The 16,855-nt window shown below is 49.5% G+C and overlaps 3 protein-coding genes across 3 annotated transcripts in view; 2 read left to right on the top strand and 1 right to left on the bottom strand.

The window, feature by feature from the left end:
- RAB4A (RAB4A, member RAS oncogene family) overlaps positions 1–3,777 on the top strand; it is a gene marked incomplete at its 5' end in the record, with an annotated part of 15,980 nt that extends 12,203 nt beyond the window's left edge. The window contains 1 exon segment of the mRNA XM_014586837.2: positions 443–3,777.
- LOC102491821 (uncharacterized) lies at positions 406–5,870 on the top strand. The gene is given in 2 exon segments (XM_014586826.1): positions 406–530; positions 1,706–5,870. Coding segments are annotated over 2 exon segments (411 nt in total). The 3' UTR covers positions 1,992–5,870.
- A 3,452-nt stretch (positions 5,871–9,322) lies between these two features.
- CCSAP (centriole, cilia and spindle associated protein) overlaps positions 9,323–16,855 on the bottom strand; it is a 25,430-nt gene continuing 17,897 nt past the window's right edge. Inside the window, exons 3-4 of the mRNA XM_006146022.3 lie at positions 13,858–14,123; positions 9,323–12,694 (exon numbers count right to left, since the gene is read on the bottom strand). Coding sequence (XP_006146084.1) covers positions 12,518–12,694; positions 13,858–14,123 — 443 coding nt within the window. The 3' untranslated portion in view covers positions 9,323–12,517. The remainder of the gene's footprint in view (positions 12,695–13,857; positions 14,124–16,855) is intronic.

Here is a 16,855-nt window from a genome sequence, read left to right as displayed (position 1 = left end):
CACAGGTGGGTGCCCATGTCGCCGCCAGCCCTTGTGTATTTAGGACAGGGGCTGTCGCCGCCTGCGAACCTGCCACACGGAGGGCTCAGAGCGTCCACACTCGGGGCGGGGGTCCTGTTCTGACCCTGCGGGAGGGCCTCAGGGCCTGTCGGGAAAGGAAGGACAGGCCAGGCTGTCGGGGCCGGGGAGGGGACACGCGCCTCCTGGCACGTCACGGAGACCTGGTTGAGGTTGAAGTGAATGCGCCTCTTGCTAAAATAGAAGCTGTTTATAGAACGGGTGAATCTCCATTGCCCTTCGCCCGCTGCGGACTTTCTGTCTCTAATGGACACTGTCTGGTAGGCAGAGGAGGGGTGGCCTGGCTCGTCCTTCCCTAGGCGCCAGGGCGTATTTGCTTTCACGTTTATGGTTGTGACATTCCTGTTGTTCTTCATGTTTTTAGGTGTCCGTGCGGTGGTATTTGAGACACGGTTGTTGGAGCCTGAAGGAGATGAAGTTTTTATCACCATCCTTTCCTACGCTGTACAGAAGTAGGTGTCCGTGGGGAGCAATAACTCGGGGCGCACAAGCCGACAGTGGCACCGGACCATTTGAAGACCCTGGCTCAGTGGGCAGTACCCCCGGGTGCACATGTATGTACAGACCCTTCCACATCTCCCTCCACCTGGAGTTCGGGACATGGCTGCGCCCCGCGTCCTGAGCGTCCTCGCTGGCCTGGTCGCTGCTGTGTGACACAGTAGACCATGGCACTCAATGCGGTTCAATACTGTATTTTGTTTAATCACGTGAACTCAAATGCATCCACAGCGAGGCGTGCGTTCCTCACCGTGTGGCTGTACCGCACAGCTGGCTGTGTTGCTGACCGGAGAGGCGGAGATGCATCCCTCACTGGGCTCTGTTGGCACATCCTACCTTGAGTTTACATGCCCACCCACACGATGCTAGATCAGCAGTCAGCCAGCGGCATCCCGAAATAAAACGGAAAACGGAGCTTGTCCACGAAAGCCCCACTGTCCAGCCCTCTGTTGATTTTGGCACATCCTCACCCGAGTCAGCCAGGCAGTGGCCGGAGTCCCGGCCCTGCTGCAGGCCACGTGATCGGCACTGAGGATCCTGGCTCCTTTAGCCAGACCTGTCAGGGCACTCATTCTGTTTGAGCAGTTGACTGCATGTGATGGGACCACGCGAGCTGGGGCTGCTCGTCTGTCTCCCGTCTGTCCGTCTCTGTGTCCCTGCTGGAAAGCACGCTACCCCCTACCACGCGCCCCTGCAACTCGGTGCCATGGCGTCACGGCTGCTTTCTCAGATCTTTTATTTTGTGTTCAGGGAAACCCACTCAATCTAGTTAGCGTTCAAAGGAGACCACTCCCTGGGAAATTCTCTGTAGCTTTTTTGAATATTCCAATGCCTTACTACAGTTATCGAGTTAACACGTTTTTAAGTCACAAGAGGTATGTGGGGTGTGTTGAAGCGCAAGGCATGTTGCATTACAAAGACTCGTTCTTCTGTTTGGAAATGTCAGTGTAAGAATGGGTGTGATGGAGACCTTTAAAGCCGAAACACAGTGTTAAGTCGAGGAGTTGAAAAGCATTCTTCCCCTTCTGTGTGTTTTCCCACTGTGGCTTCTTGGCTGCAGGCTGGTCATTTGAATGAACTCTTGCTTAGAAGCTGCCTTCTGCTCTTCTTGTCATTTTATTTTAGTCAGCCAAAAGGGCACAGACACACTCAAAGCCTGGGAAGTGACCTAGCTAAAAGTAGCAGTCTTTGTCTGCTTTAGGTATTTTAAGTTGAGCTTTTTTTATGCCTTAAATGTTTTCTTTTGAAAATCAGAATCCGAAGCAAATTCTCAGACTGAACGACTGGACGGGGCGCATCCCAGTGAGCGTCTCCTTGGGGACAGCTGTGCAGGTGGCTCGTGTTCGAACAGCTCTTTGCAGGGGGTAGGGGCTTGCCCATTCCAACCCACCCACTTACTCAGAAGCAGGAACTAAAATAATAACAACATAAACGTAAGCTCGTTTTATAAATGAGCCTGTGAATTAAACCGGACCCTTGACCTGTGAAAGCTGCTGGAGGAGGAGGCCGCAGGGGTCCTCAGTAAAAGCCCTTCCCATGAGGGAAAAGAGAGGAGATAACTCACTGTCAGTCAGTCTAGTGACAAGTGTTACGTATGTGTTTCCCACAACTTAGTACGTTTTCAGAAAGTTATTAACTTAGGTTTCTAGAAAAGTAGTTTTCCAGTCTTCCTAGAAATGGATCATAAAGCCCATTCAGACATGAGGTTGTCACTGTCTTCTGCCCAGTGTTTGGGTGCAATGCGAGCATCGCAGTCTGGCAATCTGGAATGGTTTTGTGGGGGACACTCCGGCTCGACAGTGGCCGGGATGTTTAGAAACCTTGATTCCAGCTGGGCTGACGATGTTACGGAGCAAAGAATGCGATGTTCAAGTTAGAAACCCGGGTAGTGTGTAGCTTCTACCGTGACAGAAAAGATGATTTTTTTTTCCCACTTCTGTCATCTTGGTCTCCCTTGCTTGGAGGGGAGAACTAGAAGGGTTTTTAGCCACCTCCAAGTTTCCAATCACTTTCATGTGTGTCGTCTGTGGAGTGACTCTCCCAGCCCACCGGGCTGCTGAGGAACACACCGTCAGTTCGTCCCTGTTGGTGCTTGGTGTCGACTTCTTTCGGGGGTTGTTTTAGAATGTTAGAGGCATTGATCTGTGAGCTCTGGTCTTAGCCAGTTTCAGTAAGACAGGAAGTTACGTTGGCAGCCTCCTCCTCGAAGCCTGGAAAATATCGCTTACTGGTAGGGAATAACGTGATCAGGAAATCTTCAGTCGTTCAGATAGCAGTTCTCTTGTTTTTCATTTTTTATTATAGAGAGTTTCTGACATGCACAGTTAGAGAAAAAACAGTGCAGGGAAGACCAGGCCAGCCAGTAGCTGGCCACGGTAGGCTAGCCGTGGTGTCTGTCTGTCCCCACTGCTTTATGCTGGGGTATTTAAAAACACCTGAAACACCTGTCTTTCACCTCACAACAGCTCAGCACACACCTCTGACGAGAATGACTTTTTAAACTTTGACGAAATTGCCATTCCCTTGGGACATTACAGAAGCCAACGGTGTCCGGGCCCTCCTTGTCTGGCACGTCCACAGAGACGGGGTCCTGGTCTGCACTGGGAAAGCATGCTGTGTGTCTTCCGTGAAGTGCTGGAGGAGGTGACTTCCCAGCGTGTGGCCATTGTCCCAGGAGTGCTGTCCCAGCCTCAGGGGCAGCAATACCCTAGCAGGGACCCCAGGACCACCGCCTGCCACCCACAGCGGGCACAGCCCCAGAGCCCGGAGCCCTGGCTCTGCTGGCTGCTCAGTGTTTTCAGCCTCACCCCCTCACTGCGGCACCACAAGGCACTGTCCTGTAAGTCCTCCTCATGGTCTGTGTCCCACGACGAGGACTGTTTCCTGTTCTAACAAAAACGTGTACCTTCGCTGCGTGCTCATCTGGACCTCCGACCAAGCATGACACGGGCCGCGCCTTCTCTTCACCCCGCGGTGCCCTCTGTGTGCGTCCACCTGGAGGACACTGCCACTGCCCCGAGGGAGACTCAGCGACTGGACGCGCCTGTGCTCGGACAGCTCCTTCCTCTGACCTCTGGTGCATACTTCGCTCAAAGAAAACTAGAGTGGAGAAAAAAACTTACTAAATTTCTGAGGATTTTCGCATTCCAAAATACCATGGAAATAATTGCATTTACTAAATATTTAAGGACCAAGCACAAACGTGATGGTAAAAGTTCATTTCTGTGTGTTCGGTGGGGAGGCCTCAAATCACTTTAAACTGAGTCAGGAACTTTCTCATCCATCCAGGGTAAGTCTCCCACGTTATCCCCTTTCCCAGGACAGTCACCACGGTGGTTTGTGCGACCACAGGTCTGTGCTGTGCCCAGGCTCACCCGCTTCCTGGGGAGAAGGGGCTCCCACGGGACCCTTGCTCCCTCACGGCCTTCGTGCCTCTGTGAGAGCTCCGCGTCCTCGGCCTCCACCGCTCCCCAGCCAGCTCTGCTCATGGAAGCCCATTGTCCTCACAGGTGTAGCACTCGGCCTGGCTGCTGGGCATCTTCCCAGCCTGGCCCATTGCACACGCCTGCTCCCGGGAGTCTCTGCCCGAGCCTCCCTCTGGTACCGACGTCGTCGAACTGGCTGCTGTCCCTACGTGTCCTCCTAGGACACAGGCGGGAAGCCAGTGCTGTGGAGGACAGGCCCTGAGAGCCAGCAGTGTCCCCGTCTCTCCAGGTACCTGGTCACCACTAGTGCTGCCTATCCACTGCAAGACCCTGTTTTATAAGATCTGCAGAAGGAGCCTGTGTTTACCTCTCCTTCCTGGAGCAGCCCGTTCCCCTTTTGCAAGTCAGCCACAGTCTATATTGACCTGTTTTCCTTTCCTAATATTCTGGGGCTGGACGCTTATAATGCGCAGCCTGCCATTGTGCTGTGAGGGTCTGTTTCTTAGGAAATTCCACCTGTGCTCGCCCCCTGGGCTCGGTGCCTCTTGGAGGTAACCGTGACAGGGCGTGGCCCCTGGGTCCTCCAGCTCGGGAGGACTTGTCGCTGTGAGAACTGGGAGCTTGTCCTGGACCTCTGCTCCAAGGCCCAGGCTCGATGAGGTGTTGCAGGGCATGTGGGAACCCCATGCTGAGGGGTGACATGCGAGGGGTCCTCCATTCTGCTCCTCACTCTGCCAGCTGCTCCCACTTGGAGCAGAAGCCAGAGTGATAAGGAGGCCTTGGAAGCTTGGCAGCTCTGCCACCTTCCCAGGGGAACCGAGGATGGCAGATACTGGTTTCCTGCCCTCGTTCTAAGATGAAGTGATCTCACCTGCAACTCAGATGTGCGGTCTCCTTAGGTGGTTTATCCCTGTCTCCACCTGATTTTCCAGACGGTCACCCTGTGGGAGCCATGGGGAGGGTCTTGGTCACCATGTGCGCTGTGGGGTCTCGCCACCTGTCAGAGGGTAGGGCTGAGTGCCCACCTTTCTTTTCTTCTTTAAAAATACATAATTGATTGGAAAAAGTATTAACCATTTTCAGTTTATCAGAAACTTCAGTTTTAATACTTTCCATTGAAATGTCTGTAAGACCTTGAAAAGGAGCCACATTTTTTACCACTTAAATTCTCACACCTGGCACCTTTTATTTAAGCTTCAAAACAACCCTTTGCTGTGGTCTGAGCGGGTATCGGATTAGGCCCATCTCAAAACAGGGGCCTGAGCCCAAGGCCACACCTGGGGAGTGGGCCCCAGCCCCACTGCACAGCACCGTGGGCAAGGAACTGGAATTTCTGGCAACTGGAATCTTTGTCTTGCAACATTTTATTATAAAAATGTTTGTTAAAATGTTAAGAACTATAAGCAGTTTTGATTTTAACTGGTAGGAGTATTTTCCACTTTTAAAAGAACTTTAGTGCTAGTCAGGAATGGGGAATATGTTGATGTCACCACTGTGAAACCATGTTTCGATTTTTTTTTAAACTTACAAGTTTGATATCGCGCTTTTTTGACCACGCCTTCAGTGTTGAAATGGCTACCAATTGGAAGTGCATGAATGAAAACGCATGCCCGCTGGTTTTCAGAATGTTTGTCCCAGTCTGTCCTCTGTGTTTAAAGCTGTCGGGTACCAAAGTTGTTTGCAACTTAATGTTTCTCTTGTCAAGGCCAGGCCTGTGTTAATGGCGGCGGCCCTCCATCGCCAGGAGGTGGCGCTCCGCCCTGGGCGGTCGGGCTTGCCTCCCCGGCTGGGAGCAGGCGGCGTTTGTGTTTTGGCGACATTCCTGTGCTGTGTGGCAATAAACCAGTGACCCGGGCCAGCCCTCACCCACGTGGCGCCTCTTTGTTTTATTTAACTTAGTCCTTGAGCAAGAATAGAAGGGAGACGACATGGCTCACTCGGGGATCTTCCTTCATCTGTAACTATCTGGGTAGTCTACCAGCCATCCTCTTCGTCCCTTTCATTTCCAGGAACAGCGTCAGCTTGAAACGCGGGCTTTCGCCACGTGTGCTTACGTTTAGGGACACCCAGTGTCTGAAATTTAGGTGAGCCTGCTGTGTGTTCGTGGGGATCCTCTGTGGGGAGGACCTTCCTCCCAGTGCCAGGTGTCAGCTGTGTGACTGCACAGCCGAGAAGCACGCAGCCGGGCCTCAAGCAGACACTGCGCCACGTGGGCCTCGTCACAGCACGGGTGGCAGCAGCCGGGACAGGGCATCTACCTGAGCACTGGACCAGGTCCCAGGCTGCCCCGCACTTTGCTCTTGGCACATCTGCCCTGGAAGTCCTGCTCGCTGGAGGCAGATGGTGTGGACGTGCTGCGGCCCGGGCCTGTACTCAGCACGTCCCCACACGCCAACTCATCGGAAGACTTCTGCTAAGTCCAGCACGGGCTCCTTTTAAATACTGAGCCAGCTGACTGCCCGCAGAAGAGCTGACCTGTAAAGCAGGACGTCTAACGGTTGAAGTCCACAACGCTGGGGCCGACAGGTGGCATGGGAGTTAGAACGCCGGACTCCCACACGGCAGACTGTGGTTTGAGTCCCAGACTTGGTAACTTGCTTTCTCACTTTTCCTCTCTCTTCTCTCACTGGTCAAATTTAAGATAATAATAGTGAATAAAATAAAATAATTCTTTAAAAATAAATACATATATAATACTTTTAAAAATAATTATTTATTTTTTTATTATCGTTATCTCAATATTTGCTACAGGGCATGTGTGCTCACCAGAGAGCGAGAGGAAGTGAGGAAGCAACCGCAGTCAGCCGTGTGAGAGTCCAGTGCCCTAACCACCACGCCACCTGCTGGCCCCCACATCCTTAAAAAGATGTCACTAAAGTTTATTTTCTGTTTCTATTCGATCTTAACATTTGTCATCCATTTTACAGTAGCCAGGAAAAAGGTTTCCTTTCTCTGCTGACAGCACCCCAGAGGCCCTGGGGCATCAGCCTCTAAAGGAGGAGAGTGGGCAGAGCCTGGTCTCCGGGTGGAACCAGGTGGACCTGCAGGGACACCCAGGCCTTTGGGAACACTCAGTGACCTCCCACTGTTTTCTTTCTTTTTTTTTTAAGATTAATTTATTTTATTATTTTAATTTGACCAAAGAAAGGCATAGAGAGAGTGAAAGTGAGAAAGCAAGCCTCCAGGTCTCAAATCGTGGTCGGCCATGTGGGAGTCCAGTGTCTTAACCACCACGCCACCTGCCAGCCCTTCCTGCCCTCTGACAACATCGTGTTGCAGATTTTATCGTTGGTGGAGATTTGTGTTAAAATGTTCTTAGATGAGTTAGTTAGGGAAACCCAGGGTTACACCTTGCCATCTGCTATGTTTGGATGTGGCTTCACCCCACCAGAACTCATGGTGAGACTGGGTCCCTGTGTGGCATGCCGAGATGGGACCCTCAAGCTGAGGCGCCGTTCCGGGAGTGCAGGCCTAACCCAGAGCAGGCTGGTGCAGTGTCCTCGTGTTAGGTCTCGCACCGCCTGCAGGCCCCTCAGCTGCTCTGCCTGCCGCGATGCAGAGCAGGGGCCACCCCAAAAGCAAGTGGATGCTGGGCCCCGGGCCTCATGGACTTCTCAGACTTCACAATCGTGACCAAATAAACGTCTATTTTCCCTAAATTGCCCAGTTACAGCACACAGAACGGCCTAAGATACCATCCCAAACCCCCGAATTACAATGTCCTCCATGGAGTGGCCCAGTCTGTGCTCTCCCCTCCCAGCTGGGGCCTCGAGCGAGGCTCGCCTCGACGCATGGCTCGTCAGTGTCTGGCTGAAGACACACACTTAGAGTCTGGTGAGACGGGTATCTTTGAAGAGCGGGTACTCAGTGTCAGCTCTAGGATTTTTTTTTTTTGGAGAGGTTTTTGCTATAGGGCACGTGCGCTCACCAGAGACAGAGACAGAGAGACAGAAAGCGAGAAATCACCCTCCGGGGGGACGGCCACGCCGCAACCCCTTCTCCTCCACTCTCCTTTCAGCATCTTGAGCACACGCACGCACACACACACACGGGCCCAGCACAAGTTTTAAGCCATCAGGTCCAGGACTTGAACCACAATTGACTACATGAGAATCCAGCGACGTAACCATTATGCCAACCGTTGGTCCCTCCCAGCGTGATTTTCCTGCAGGAACGTGAGTAGGATTTTGATAAGGGAGTGGGAGTGAAGGGATTTTTCATGTAGTGTAAACTTCTTTTTGGATGACTGTAACCATGCACTATTCCTTTTGTAACTTTCAAAACAGTAAGAGGTGATAGAAAATACTGGGAAAAATTACAGTGCAACTCAAACTGTACATGTACGACTTACCTCCTCCTAGGCGTACTAGTGTATCTTGTTACACTGCTCTAGAGTAAAAAACCCATTAGGAGTCGATACGGTCACACATTTTCTTCAAGTCATTTATATACTAAGAATTATTGCTCACAAAAGTTCAGCCAGTGGGACCAGCAGTTAGCGTAATGGCTATGTCGCTGGACTCCCACATAGTCGACCACGGTTCGCGTCCCGGACCCGGTGGCTTAAAACTCATGCCGGGCACATGTGCGTGTATGCCCAAGATCCTGAGAGGAGAATGGAGGAGAAGGGATTGCGGTGTGGCCGTCCCCCCTGGGGGGGGTGATTTCTCGCTTTCTGTCTCTCTGTCTCTGTCTGTCTGGCGAGCGCACGCGCCCTATGGCAAAAACCTCTCAAAAAAAAAAAAAGAAAAAAAGTTCAGCCAGTAATGTTAATTAACTTTATTCACATTTTTCCAAGTAAATGCAATATTAACTAAATTATACATAGTTCTTAAAAATACATAGTTCTTAAAAATACAACCCCAAACTCCCATTGCCTGAGCTTTCAGAGTATGTCCCCCAGCCGTTTTTCTTTCAGATTTTTAAAGGGAATGCAGTGCTCAAAAACCTATCTGATTTATTGCACAGGAAAATCTTCCCTACGTATAGTTTTGTTATAAAAGAAATCCGAAAAGAGGCCTCTAACGTTCATCCATGTCTGGAATTTCAAAGTGGAAATAAACATTAGAAGAGCAAGGAATTTCTTTCCATCGTACACCAACAGCTTAAAAGGGGTAAATTTTGGCTAAAAACCTTGATTCTCCTTACACAGAGTTTGATATGCACACACTTGTACTGAATAATTCTGTATTCATCCTATTGCACGAAGGGACTTTAAAAAGTTTGTGGGAAAATGGAATTAAAGTACAAGTTTCTTTTGGTGCAAAAATCAAAATCCATGCATAGTTTTTTCATAATACGCATTTTCCATGAGCTTTTTGATGACCCCTCGTACAAAAAAAAGCATTTCAAATGCAAACATTTTGAAATGACTAGCTCCTATTTTTAGGATCACTTTTTAAAAATAACTTTTAACTGATATTATATAGACTATATAGTAAGGGTCTCATATGGGTCGGGCACTCACAGCTCGATACCAAACCGACTACAGAATTAAGCTATATAAACATTAGCACCATTTTTTATCTAGTCCCGTGAAATGCAAAACTGTCCATTCAGCTAGGTTTTTTAAAACTATTTTTCATGGCAGCAATCAGCTTAACAGCAAAATCCCCTTGTCTCTCTCTGTTGCTTCTTTTCTTCTCGGCCGGTAACACGTCAGCATTTTAAGCACCAAGCACATACCACTCCATTCAGAAGGTCTATGCCCAGTACTGTCATAGAAGGGGCAGGGAGAGCCCCGATGACGTTTTGATTTTGCAGATAGTGCAGAATTCTTTGTCGAGGCCTTTCGGTCACGACAGCGACGTCTTGCTCTTTCTGGCAGCTTCCTCTGCTGCCTCAGGTGATCTCTGCACATGCGCCTTCCTTCCTCACGGCCTGCAATTGATCTTCGATAAACACAGTGACAAAGACACAAGTAGGAACTGCACGACTGCCGACTAGCCTCCTGAACCACTAGGACTTTAAACACGTCAGTGGGCCTAGGTAGACTGTCAGGAAAGGAATATACATATAATCAGACGTACCAAATGCTCTGACCCGTCCTAAAGCAGTGGCGTTGAAGAAAAAGACCTAGCTTCCAGTCTCTCATTCGCTTCCATCCAGCAGCTGCTGACATTAGCACTTCACTCTTACCTTTGTTTTACATTCAAAACAGAAACAAACACACACTGGGAGCAAACTGCTGTAAGAATTCAAACCCAGATCATTTTTAAAGACTTTTATGTAGCATTTATTTTAAATGCCACTGGATTCTCAGTTTCAGACTTTTCAGCATGAAAGGTCATTCTAACCTCTCTCTCCGTCTTGCAGAGAGAAGTAGGACATGATCATATTCATTCGTAGAGTAAGAAGGAAAGAGCAGACCATCCGAGGTGATCACTTAAGTTTCATGGGTTCAAAAGGTAACTGTCAATTCTTTAAACACAAAGAAAAGAAACCACAACCAACTAAGGACAGAGATGTAGGAGGGGACTCACAACTATAGTCATCCATATCGGTTTATCCATTGTTTGTGCACATTAAAAATAATTTTTAAAATCGTATCCATTTGTCCTCTCTGTAAAAAGAAGGGGAGAATTTGGCCAAGATCACCCTCTCAGTTTTACCTCCATCTGGAGTTTTCAGCAATAAGCACATTCAATGCAAGTCTGTCTTCCCAGCGAAAGCCTGACTGGGCCGAAGTCTGGAGGAAGCTGTTTCTAAGGCAGCTGTCAGTGTGGGGCTCATGACTGCCCTAGGATTGTCAGGTGCAAGACAACGCCTGAGCTGAAATGGCTAAAATGAACATGCAAGAAGTGTTTAAAAACGCAGCTACCCCGTCACAATTGCCACATCGTGATCTGCGGGTACCCACAATGGCTAGAGACTTTAATAGCAGTCAACACCAGAATCCACCAGAGTCACTAGGAAGGTTGTCTGGACAACAAGTAGAATTTCCTCTGATTAAACACACGTCAGTGATTAGGACAGCTCTCTATGTGTAAACAAACAAACAAAAATCACCTCGAAACAATGCAAATATTTAAAATGTTTGTTAGAAACTCAGGATTCTTCAGTATGAGTTCTGAAAGCTTACTGTAGTTACAAGATGATACTGTGCAATGATCTCATTGTGGAATGGAAACAAACCGTGGTCTAAAAAGTGGCTATCATACTTCAGAGAGCCAGAGGGGAACCATCCTGGAAACGCTTGGTCTCACGCCTCCACCCGCAGGTCTTCTGTGCTAAGTTGGCCAGGCCAAGGACTTGCTTATCTCTTGCAGAGAACTGAGTATTCATCCTTCTAGGGGACTCTTGTTTCTGCAGGATGGAGAAGACTTTACTCATCAGGTGGATCAGTGGTTTTTAAAACTCTTGTTTTTAACCGCAGAGGTGTTAAGCCCTAAAAAGGAGGAGCACTGGTGACATGCATTTATGCCTGAGCACACACCTCCGTTCTTCCACATTCAGGCGCACCTACGCCCTGCTGGCTAGGAACCGAGGAGTGCGCTTCGACCTAAGTCTGAATATCCTGTCTTCACAACTTCGTTATCGCTCTGTGGGAGAGCGGAGAGAGGAGTGGACGACATCCCTAGTGGCCACCTTCACTTTGGCCCCCCGTCCCCAGTGGGAGGAACCATCTCAACTTACTAGGTGAAGCTCAGTTTATGCCCTGTAAATACGAGTGCTGTGGCTCTAACAAGCGACCGAGCTCATATGACCTGTTCTTAAAAAAAAGAGTAATCTCGCAATTAAGAAACGTGACCGTCTTTGACTCAGAGGAGACTTTATAACTACACTAAACACCCTACACCAGCAGTTTGTTTATTGGAATGTATCTGAACTACTCAACTATTAAATAATAAATACCTAGATGGCCATTTAAAGAGAAAAGGTGGCCCTTCCCCAAACCAGATAATTCTTAAACATCACAACCTATGCGAAGGCAATACTGAGCAGCTGAAATACAAATAAGTTTACTGGTTCAGGATCTGCCAAAGTTCTAGTTTCATTACGCATGGAATCCATAGTGGTCAAACTCATTTTTGACTCCATATGTTTTCATAAAAAAACACGCAGAGGGAAAAACGAGTCTCGTGCTGTAGGGTGGAATGGCCTTACTTGCTGTGGAACTGGAAAGGTGTTCGAACAGGGAAAGACAGGGCCCATCTCGGCTTAGTGAAAGAATACTGAGTGGGAAGCGTCTACAGCCGTTTAAAGGCATTTGGTGTCAGTATCTTAAAAGACTAAGATGCCTTAAAACAAAACTCTTAGAAGAATATCAAATATTTAGGGAATTATCTTCATAAATAACCAAAAGTCTATGGCTTCAGCTGTCTGCCCTACTGCTGAGGTAGGTGACCGAGGTTCATCAGGATAAAACAAGCTCTCAGAGTCCCCAAAGAAAGCCTCGCATGATCACTCGGTTTCTTAAACCTGTGTCCGGTTTCTTTTGATGGTTCTTGTTTTGTTTTTCCTTTTTTTCATCTACTCTTTTTAAAAAGAGGCTGTTTAATCAACTGTTCCTCTCCTCAGGCTCTTGCTGAATAGCATCTCATGTACTCTGTCATCCAGGGGTTCTCGGAGGACAGCGACTTCATCTTCCTGTTCTTTTCCGCTTCCACCGAGTGGGCGCGCTGCCGCTGGCCAGCCAGCCTCCTTTTCTCCACCTGTCTCCTGTTCTTGGCCCGCAACGCAGATTCATGAATCTACGGGGAGTTCAGAAAGACAAGCGTAATGACACTGGGTTTTGTACCGATTTCTAAGAACGTCCACGATGAAGCTAGCCAGGGTCCCTGCTGCAGGCCAGAGCCCAGGTCCGGCTGTGTAGATACAGTTCTTCCCGACATAAACGCTTCCTCAGGAAGGCCTGGCCTTTGATGCGAGGGCTTACCCGTTATCAGTGATATTCGAACAAAGTGACAGAAAATTAAGCTTTAGGTAGAAATGGCAAACTAATTCGTATGTGCCTCTAGAATTGGCTCGGGAAAACCGTGGGAACCGCTGGCATTAAGCCTGGGTAATACCCCATTAAAGAACTTCAAATGTTTCACAGCAGCATACTAAATAAACAGGTTTTTTTTTTAAATCAAGGGATTTTATCACCCGTTGTCCTTCAACGGCATAAATCCTGTTAAAATTAATCCCAAGAATCTGTCAGAGGTCTTTTGCTAAACGACAGCTTTGCTGTCTCAAATACCACTCTAAATCATCCCACCACTGGGCTCGACGGCTGCTCAGGAAGACCCTGACTGAGGGAGTTGAGCAGAATCCAGTTTTTCTTTCTGCTTCTTTAGAGGTGTCTTTTGGTCTAGGCTGCAGTAACCGTGTGAGTGCTAACTATACCATTGTTCGGGGGCTCCATAGTGGATCTTCCCTTGAAATGTTTTCAGGACTTGACACAGGGTGACCACCCCTGGCTAGGTGAGACGAGAACTAGAGCTTGTGGGAGGAAAATGCATCCATTACGGGCAAACGGAAAACAGTAACTTGAATTTAATCTGAGATAAAAAGGAGAGTCCCCAGGAGATGTCGAGCAGACAGACTGACCAATAGCAAAGGACTTGAGAAAATACCAGGTTATTAAAGGGGAAAGAACCTGAGACCTTTGGAGAAGCCAGTGGGAAATGGTGGTAGGCAGTGGCCAGCCCTGGTGTGCCCCCGCAACCTCCTGCCACCCCTTCGGGGACTCGGTCCTTTGTCTAGCTGTCGGTACACCCTTTGGGGACCGGCTAACCACCAGCCTAAACCCCTTGCTCTCCAGACCACGGACACCCAGACCCTCTTGCTGGGCTTCCCTGGCCCGACACCCCATGCCCTGAGATCTCCGCGGCCCCACAGCCTCCCGGTGGCGGCACGTGCCGACTCGCACCTCGTGCACAGGGGCAGACGCACGGACATTGTGAGTTTTTTGGCTTCCTGTATCGGTCTGCTTCTCCCCCCAGCCGTAAAGAGCAAATGGGTGCTTGTTCTCTTTTATTTTACTTGACGACCTTTGGGGACTTTTGGCTGCTCTTCTGGTTCCTCTAGCGAATAAGGCACTTCGTTGTTGTCGAGGTTCGATGCTGGGGGGCAATTTCTCAGTCTCTTTTGTTCCGATGTGTTCAGGCTTTTCTTCCACATCTTTCACTGGCAGTGCTTTCGAAAACACAGATAAAATGAGATGAAGATACTTTAAAATCAGGGTTACATTTAATTCCTTTAAATGTTTTGGCTGAAAAATCATAGCATTTAATCAAGTCAGTAACGTTTTTACTTATGGCTCAACTCGCGAGTTTCATTTAAAGCAGCAATATAGAAACAAGTTAGTGTAACAGCTTTCAAACCACGATCCCATTTTAAAATCAACAAATATACTGAGATTCAACTGAGCCTATTCAAAAGCATGATACTCCCACTCGTATTACGAGATGTAGCATCTCAATTAAATGCTACAAGCTACAAAGCATCACAGCCTAACCACCACCAAGATAAATCCAATCATCTGAATATTTTGCTTCAGGGAGAGATCTGGATTGGTGTCATCGACCCATGGCTGCCCCGGCTTGTTTTGCCATTACTCAACTCCGTTCTGTGCCTGTCCGATGTTCCATGATTACAGACAGGCTTTGAGGCCCTTGCTGCCTCTACCAGGGTGGGCTGCGACCTGGATGTGGATGGCCCTGGTCACAATGGGAGTGGTTTCCATAGCTACCCACCTGGGTGGCTCTGTACAAAGAGCTGGAGCACAGAGGTGACCCCGGGAGGCCGGCCCGTCTACACAGCCCTCACCTTGCCAGCCAGAGCTGGAGAAAACAGCCACCAGCCTGGGTGAACATCAGATACTAAGGATACACTCCCAGCAAGATCTGTTTCCATGTAAGCTGTGTGTGTGTGTGCGTGCGTGTGTGTGCAGAAGTGTTCACACTCAGCTTGATCATTTTTTCCTTCATCCGTTATCACACTTTTACCAGCAGCTGACTGCAGACTGTGACATGTAAAAGCACAGGTGACCCACGAAGTTTCTGCAGACTGCAGGATGCACACACTTGTTTGGAAACATGGGTGTGTCAGTACACTCGTGTTACACAAGCACTTTACAACACAATGAAGAGTAAATGTGACAGTGAAAAATCTGCTAGTGAATGTGTTTGCCATTCAGTGTTTTTATAATCCTTTCATTTTTTAATAAATGAGACCAACAGGTGGCGTGGTGGTTAAGGCACTGGACTCCCACATGGCCAACTGCAGTTTGAGTCCTGGACCCGGTGGCTTGAAAATCACATTGGGTGTGTGTGTGCCCAATAATCCTGAGAGGAGTATGGAAGAAGAGGGATTACAGCAAGGCTGTCTCCTGTGGGGCAAGAGGGTGGTTCTCACTTTCCCTCTCTTCGTCTCTCTCCGGTGAGTGCATATGCCTTATGGGAAAAACCTGGGAAAAAAAGAAAAATCATAATATTTTGCACAAACACTCTGAACCTGAGTTTCCTTTAACTGAAACGCACATTTGAAGCACATTGTCAGTCACCCCAGTTGCTGAGGCTGTGGGGGTACCCCTTGCTTCAGATGCTGTGGAGCTTGGGTCTCCATGACGACTTAGAGCTCACTGCCACAGAGCCATCACCACTGTAGGAGGACCGCTGTCCCCTCCCTACTGCTGAGACTCCTCTTGCCTACTGCACACTCCCATGACGTGTGGTGAGGCGCGTGGGGCAGCCCGGGCAGGGTGGCACAGGTGGGTAGGAGACTTCCATAGGTCGTCTGTCGGGTCTGCCTTCAGCGATGACCCAGGCCTACTAAACCCCTTGACTTATTCCTGCGCGTCTTAGGGAATGGACAGTCCACGTCGGGCCCTGGCCTCTCGCAGTCTACACTGTGTGCTCTAAACCCAGCGCTCGACCGTCTGGGGATGGTAGGACGCCAGCCAGTCTTTCGGCATGAGAACCTAAATTCACTCACTGCTCACACGTTCCTGACAGGCATGTCCACACCCCTCCCTCCTTGCCCATGACCTCAGTAAGAAGGAACAAAGGGACCATCAGGATGGAGACTAGGGAAGAGACCAGGGAGGACAAGACCTGTGTGGTGATGACGCTGAACAACCGGGGAGCTTTCCCGATTCGTCCCCTTCCTTCTCCACTGAAGCTGGCACGTGCTCGGACCCACCTGGGCCCTCGTGAGCCTCACGCTGGTCAGCTGGCCGGAAGGTGGTTCCAAGGACCCTCATCACCAAGGCCCTCCGGAGCAGACAGCCAGTAACCCTGAATTAGACTGGCGGGTGTTCAAATGGGCCCAGAGCACTCTGTGGCTCCTGCAGGTGTTCTGAGTGCAGGGTCACGCTATCCTCTCACACAGCCCTGCCCAAGGATGAGGGAAGGGGGCTTGGCTCCTGCAATGGCTGAGAGGCGGGCAGCTGGGCCACACCCTGCAGCTCAGAAGGGAAGACCGCATTGGAGATGAAGGCGTGGGCAGTGGGGCGCAGTCAGGCCCGGGACACTGCTATTTCAAGAGCAGGCAGAGGAAGGAGAGCCAGGAAAGTGGGAAACATACCCAGGACAGAAGTTGAGGGAAGTTTCAGAAAAGGACAGAGCAATTACCCATGCCGATACTGCAGAGGAGCGATGATGAGGACTACGAGGCCATGCTGGGTGACTCAGCTGTCCTGGCCCAGAGGGCATCCTGCAGTGGGGAACCAGGCCCCAGCAGGTGGAGGTCCGCTCCCCGCCAGAGCTAAAGAAAAGGCTGAAGGAAATGTGGAAAGTGGGCCCGGGTTAACAGTGTCCACAGCACCCAGTAAGAAATGGACATTTCCTGAGACCTCGGGCCTCAAATGACCTATAAATGGTTTTTCAACACAACCACTGTGTGCTGCAGAAGGTAACCAGGCACAC

This window comes from Tupaia chinensis, unplaced genomic scaffold (genome assembly GCF_000334495.1).
Source record: "Tupaia chinensis unplaced genomic scaffold, TupChi_1.0 Scaffold000161_3, whole genome shotgun sequence".
Taxonomy (NCBI): Eukaryota; Metazoa; Chordata; class Mammalia; order Scandentia; family Tupaiidae; genus Tupaia; species Tupaia belangeri.
The sequence above is the reverse complement of the archived record's forward strand: the minus strand, read 5'-3'. Positions and strand labels throughout refer to the sequence as shown.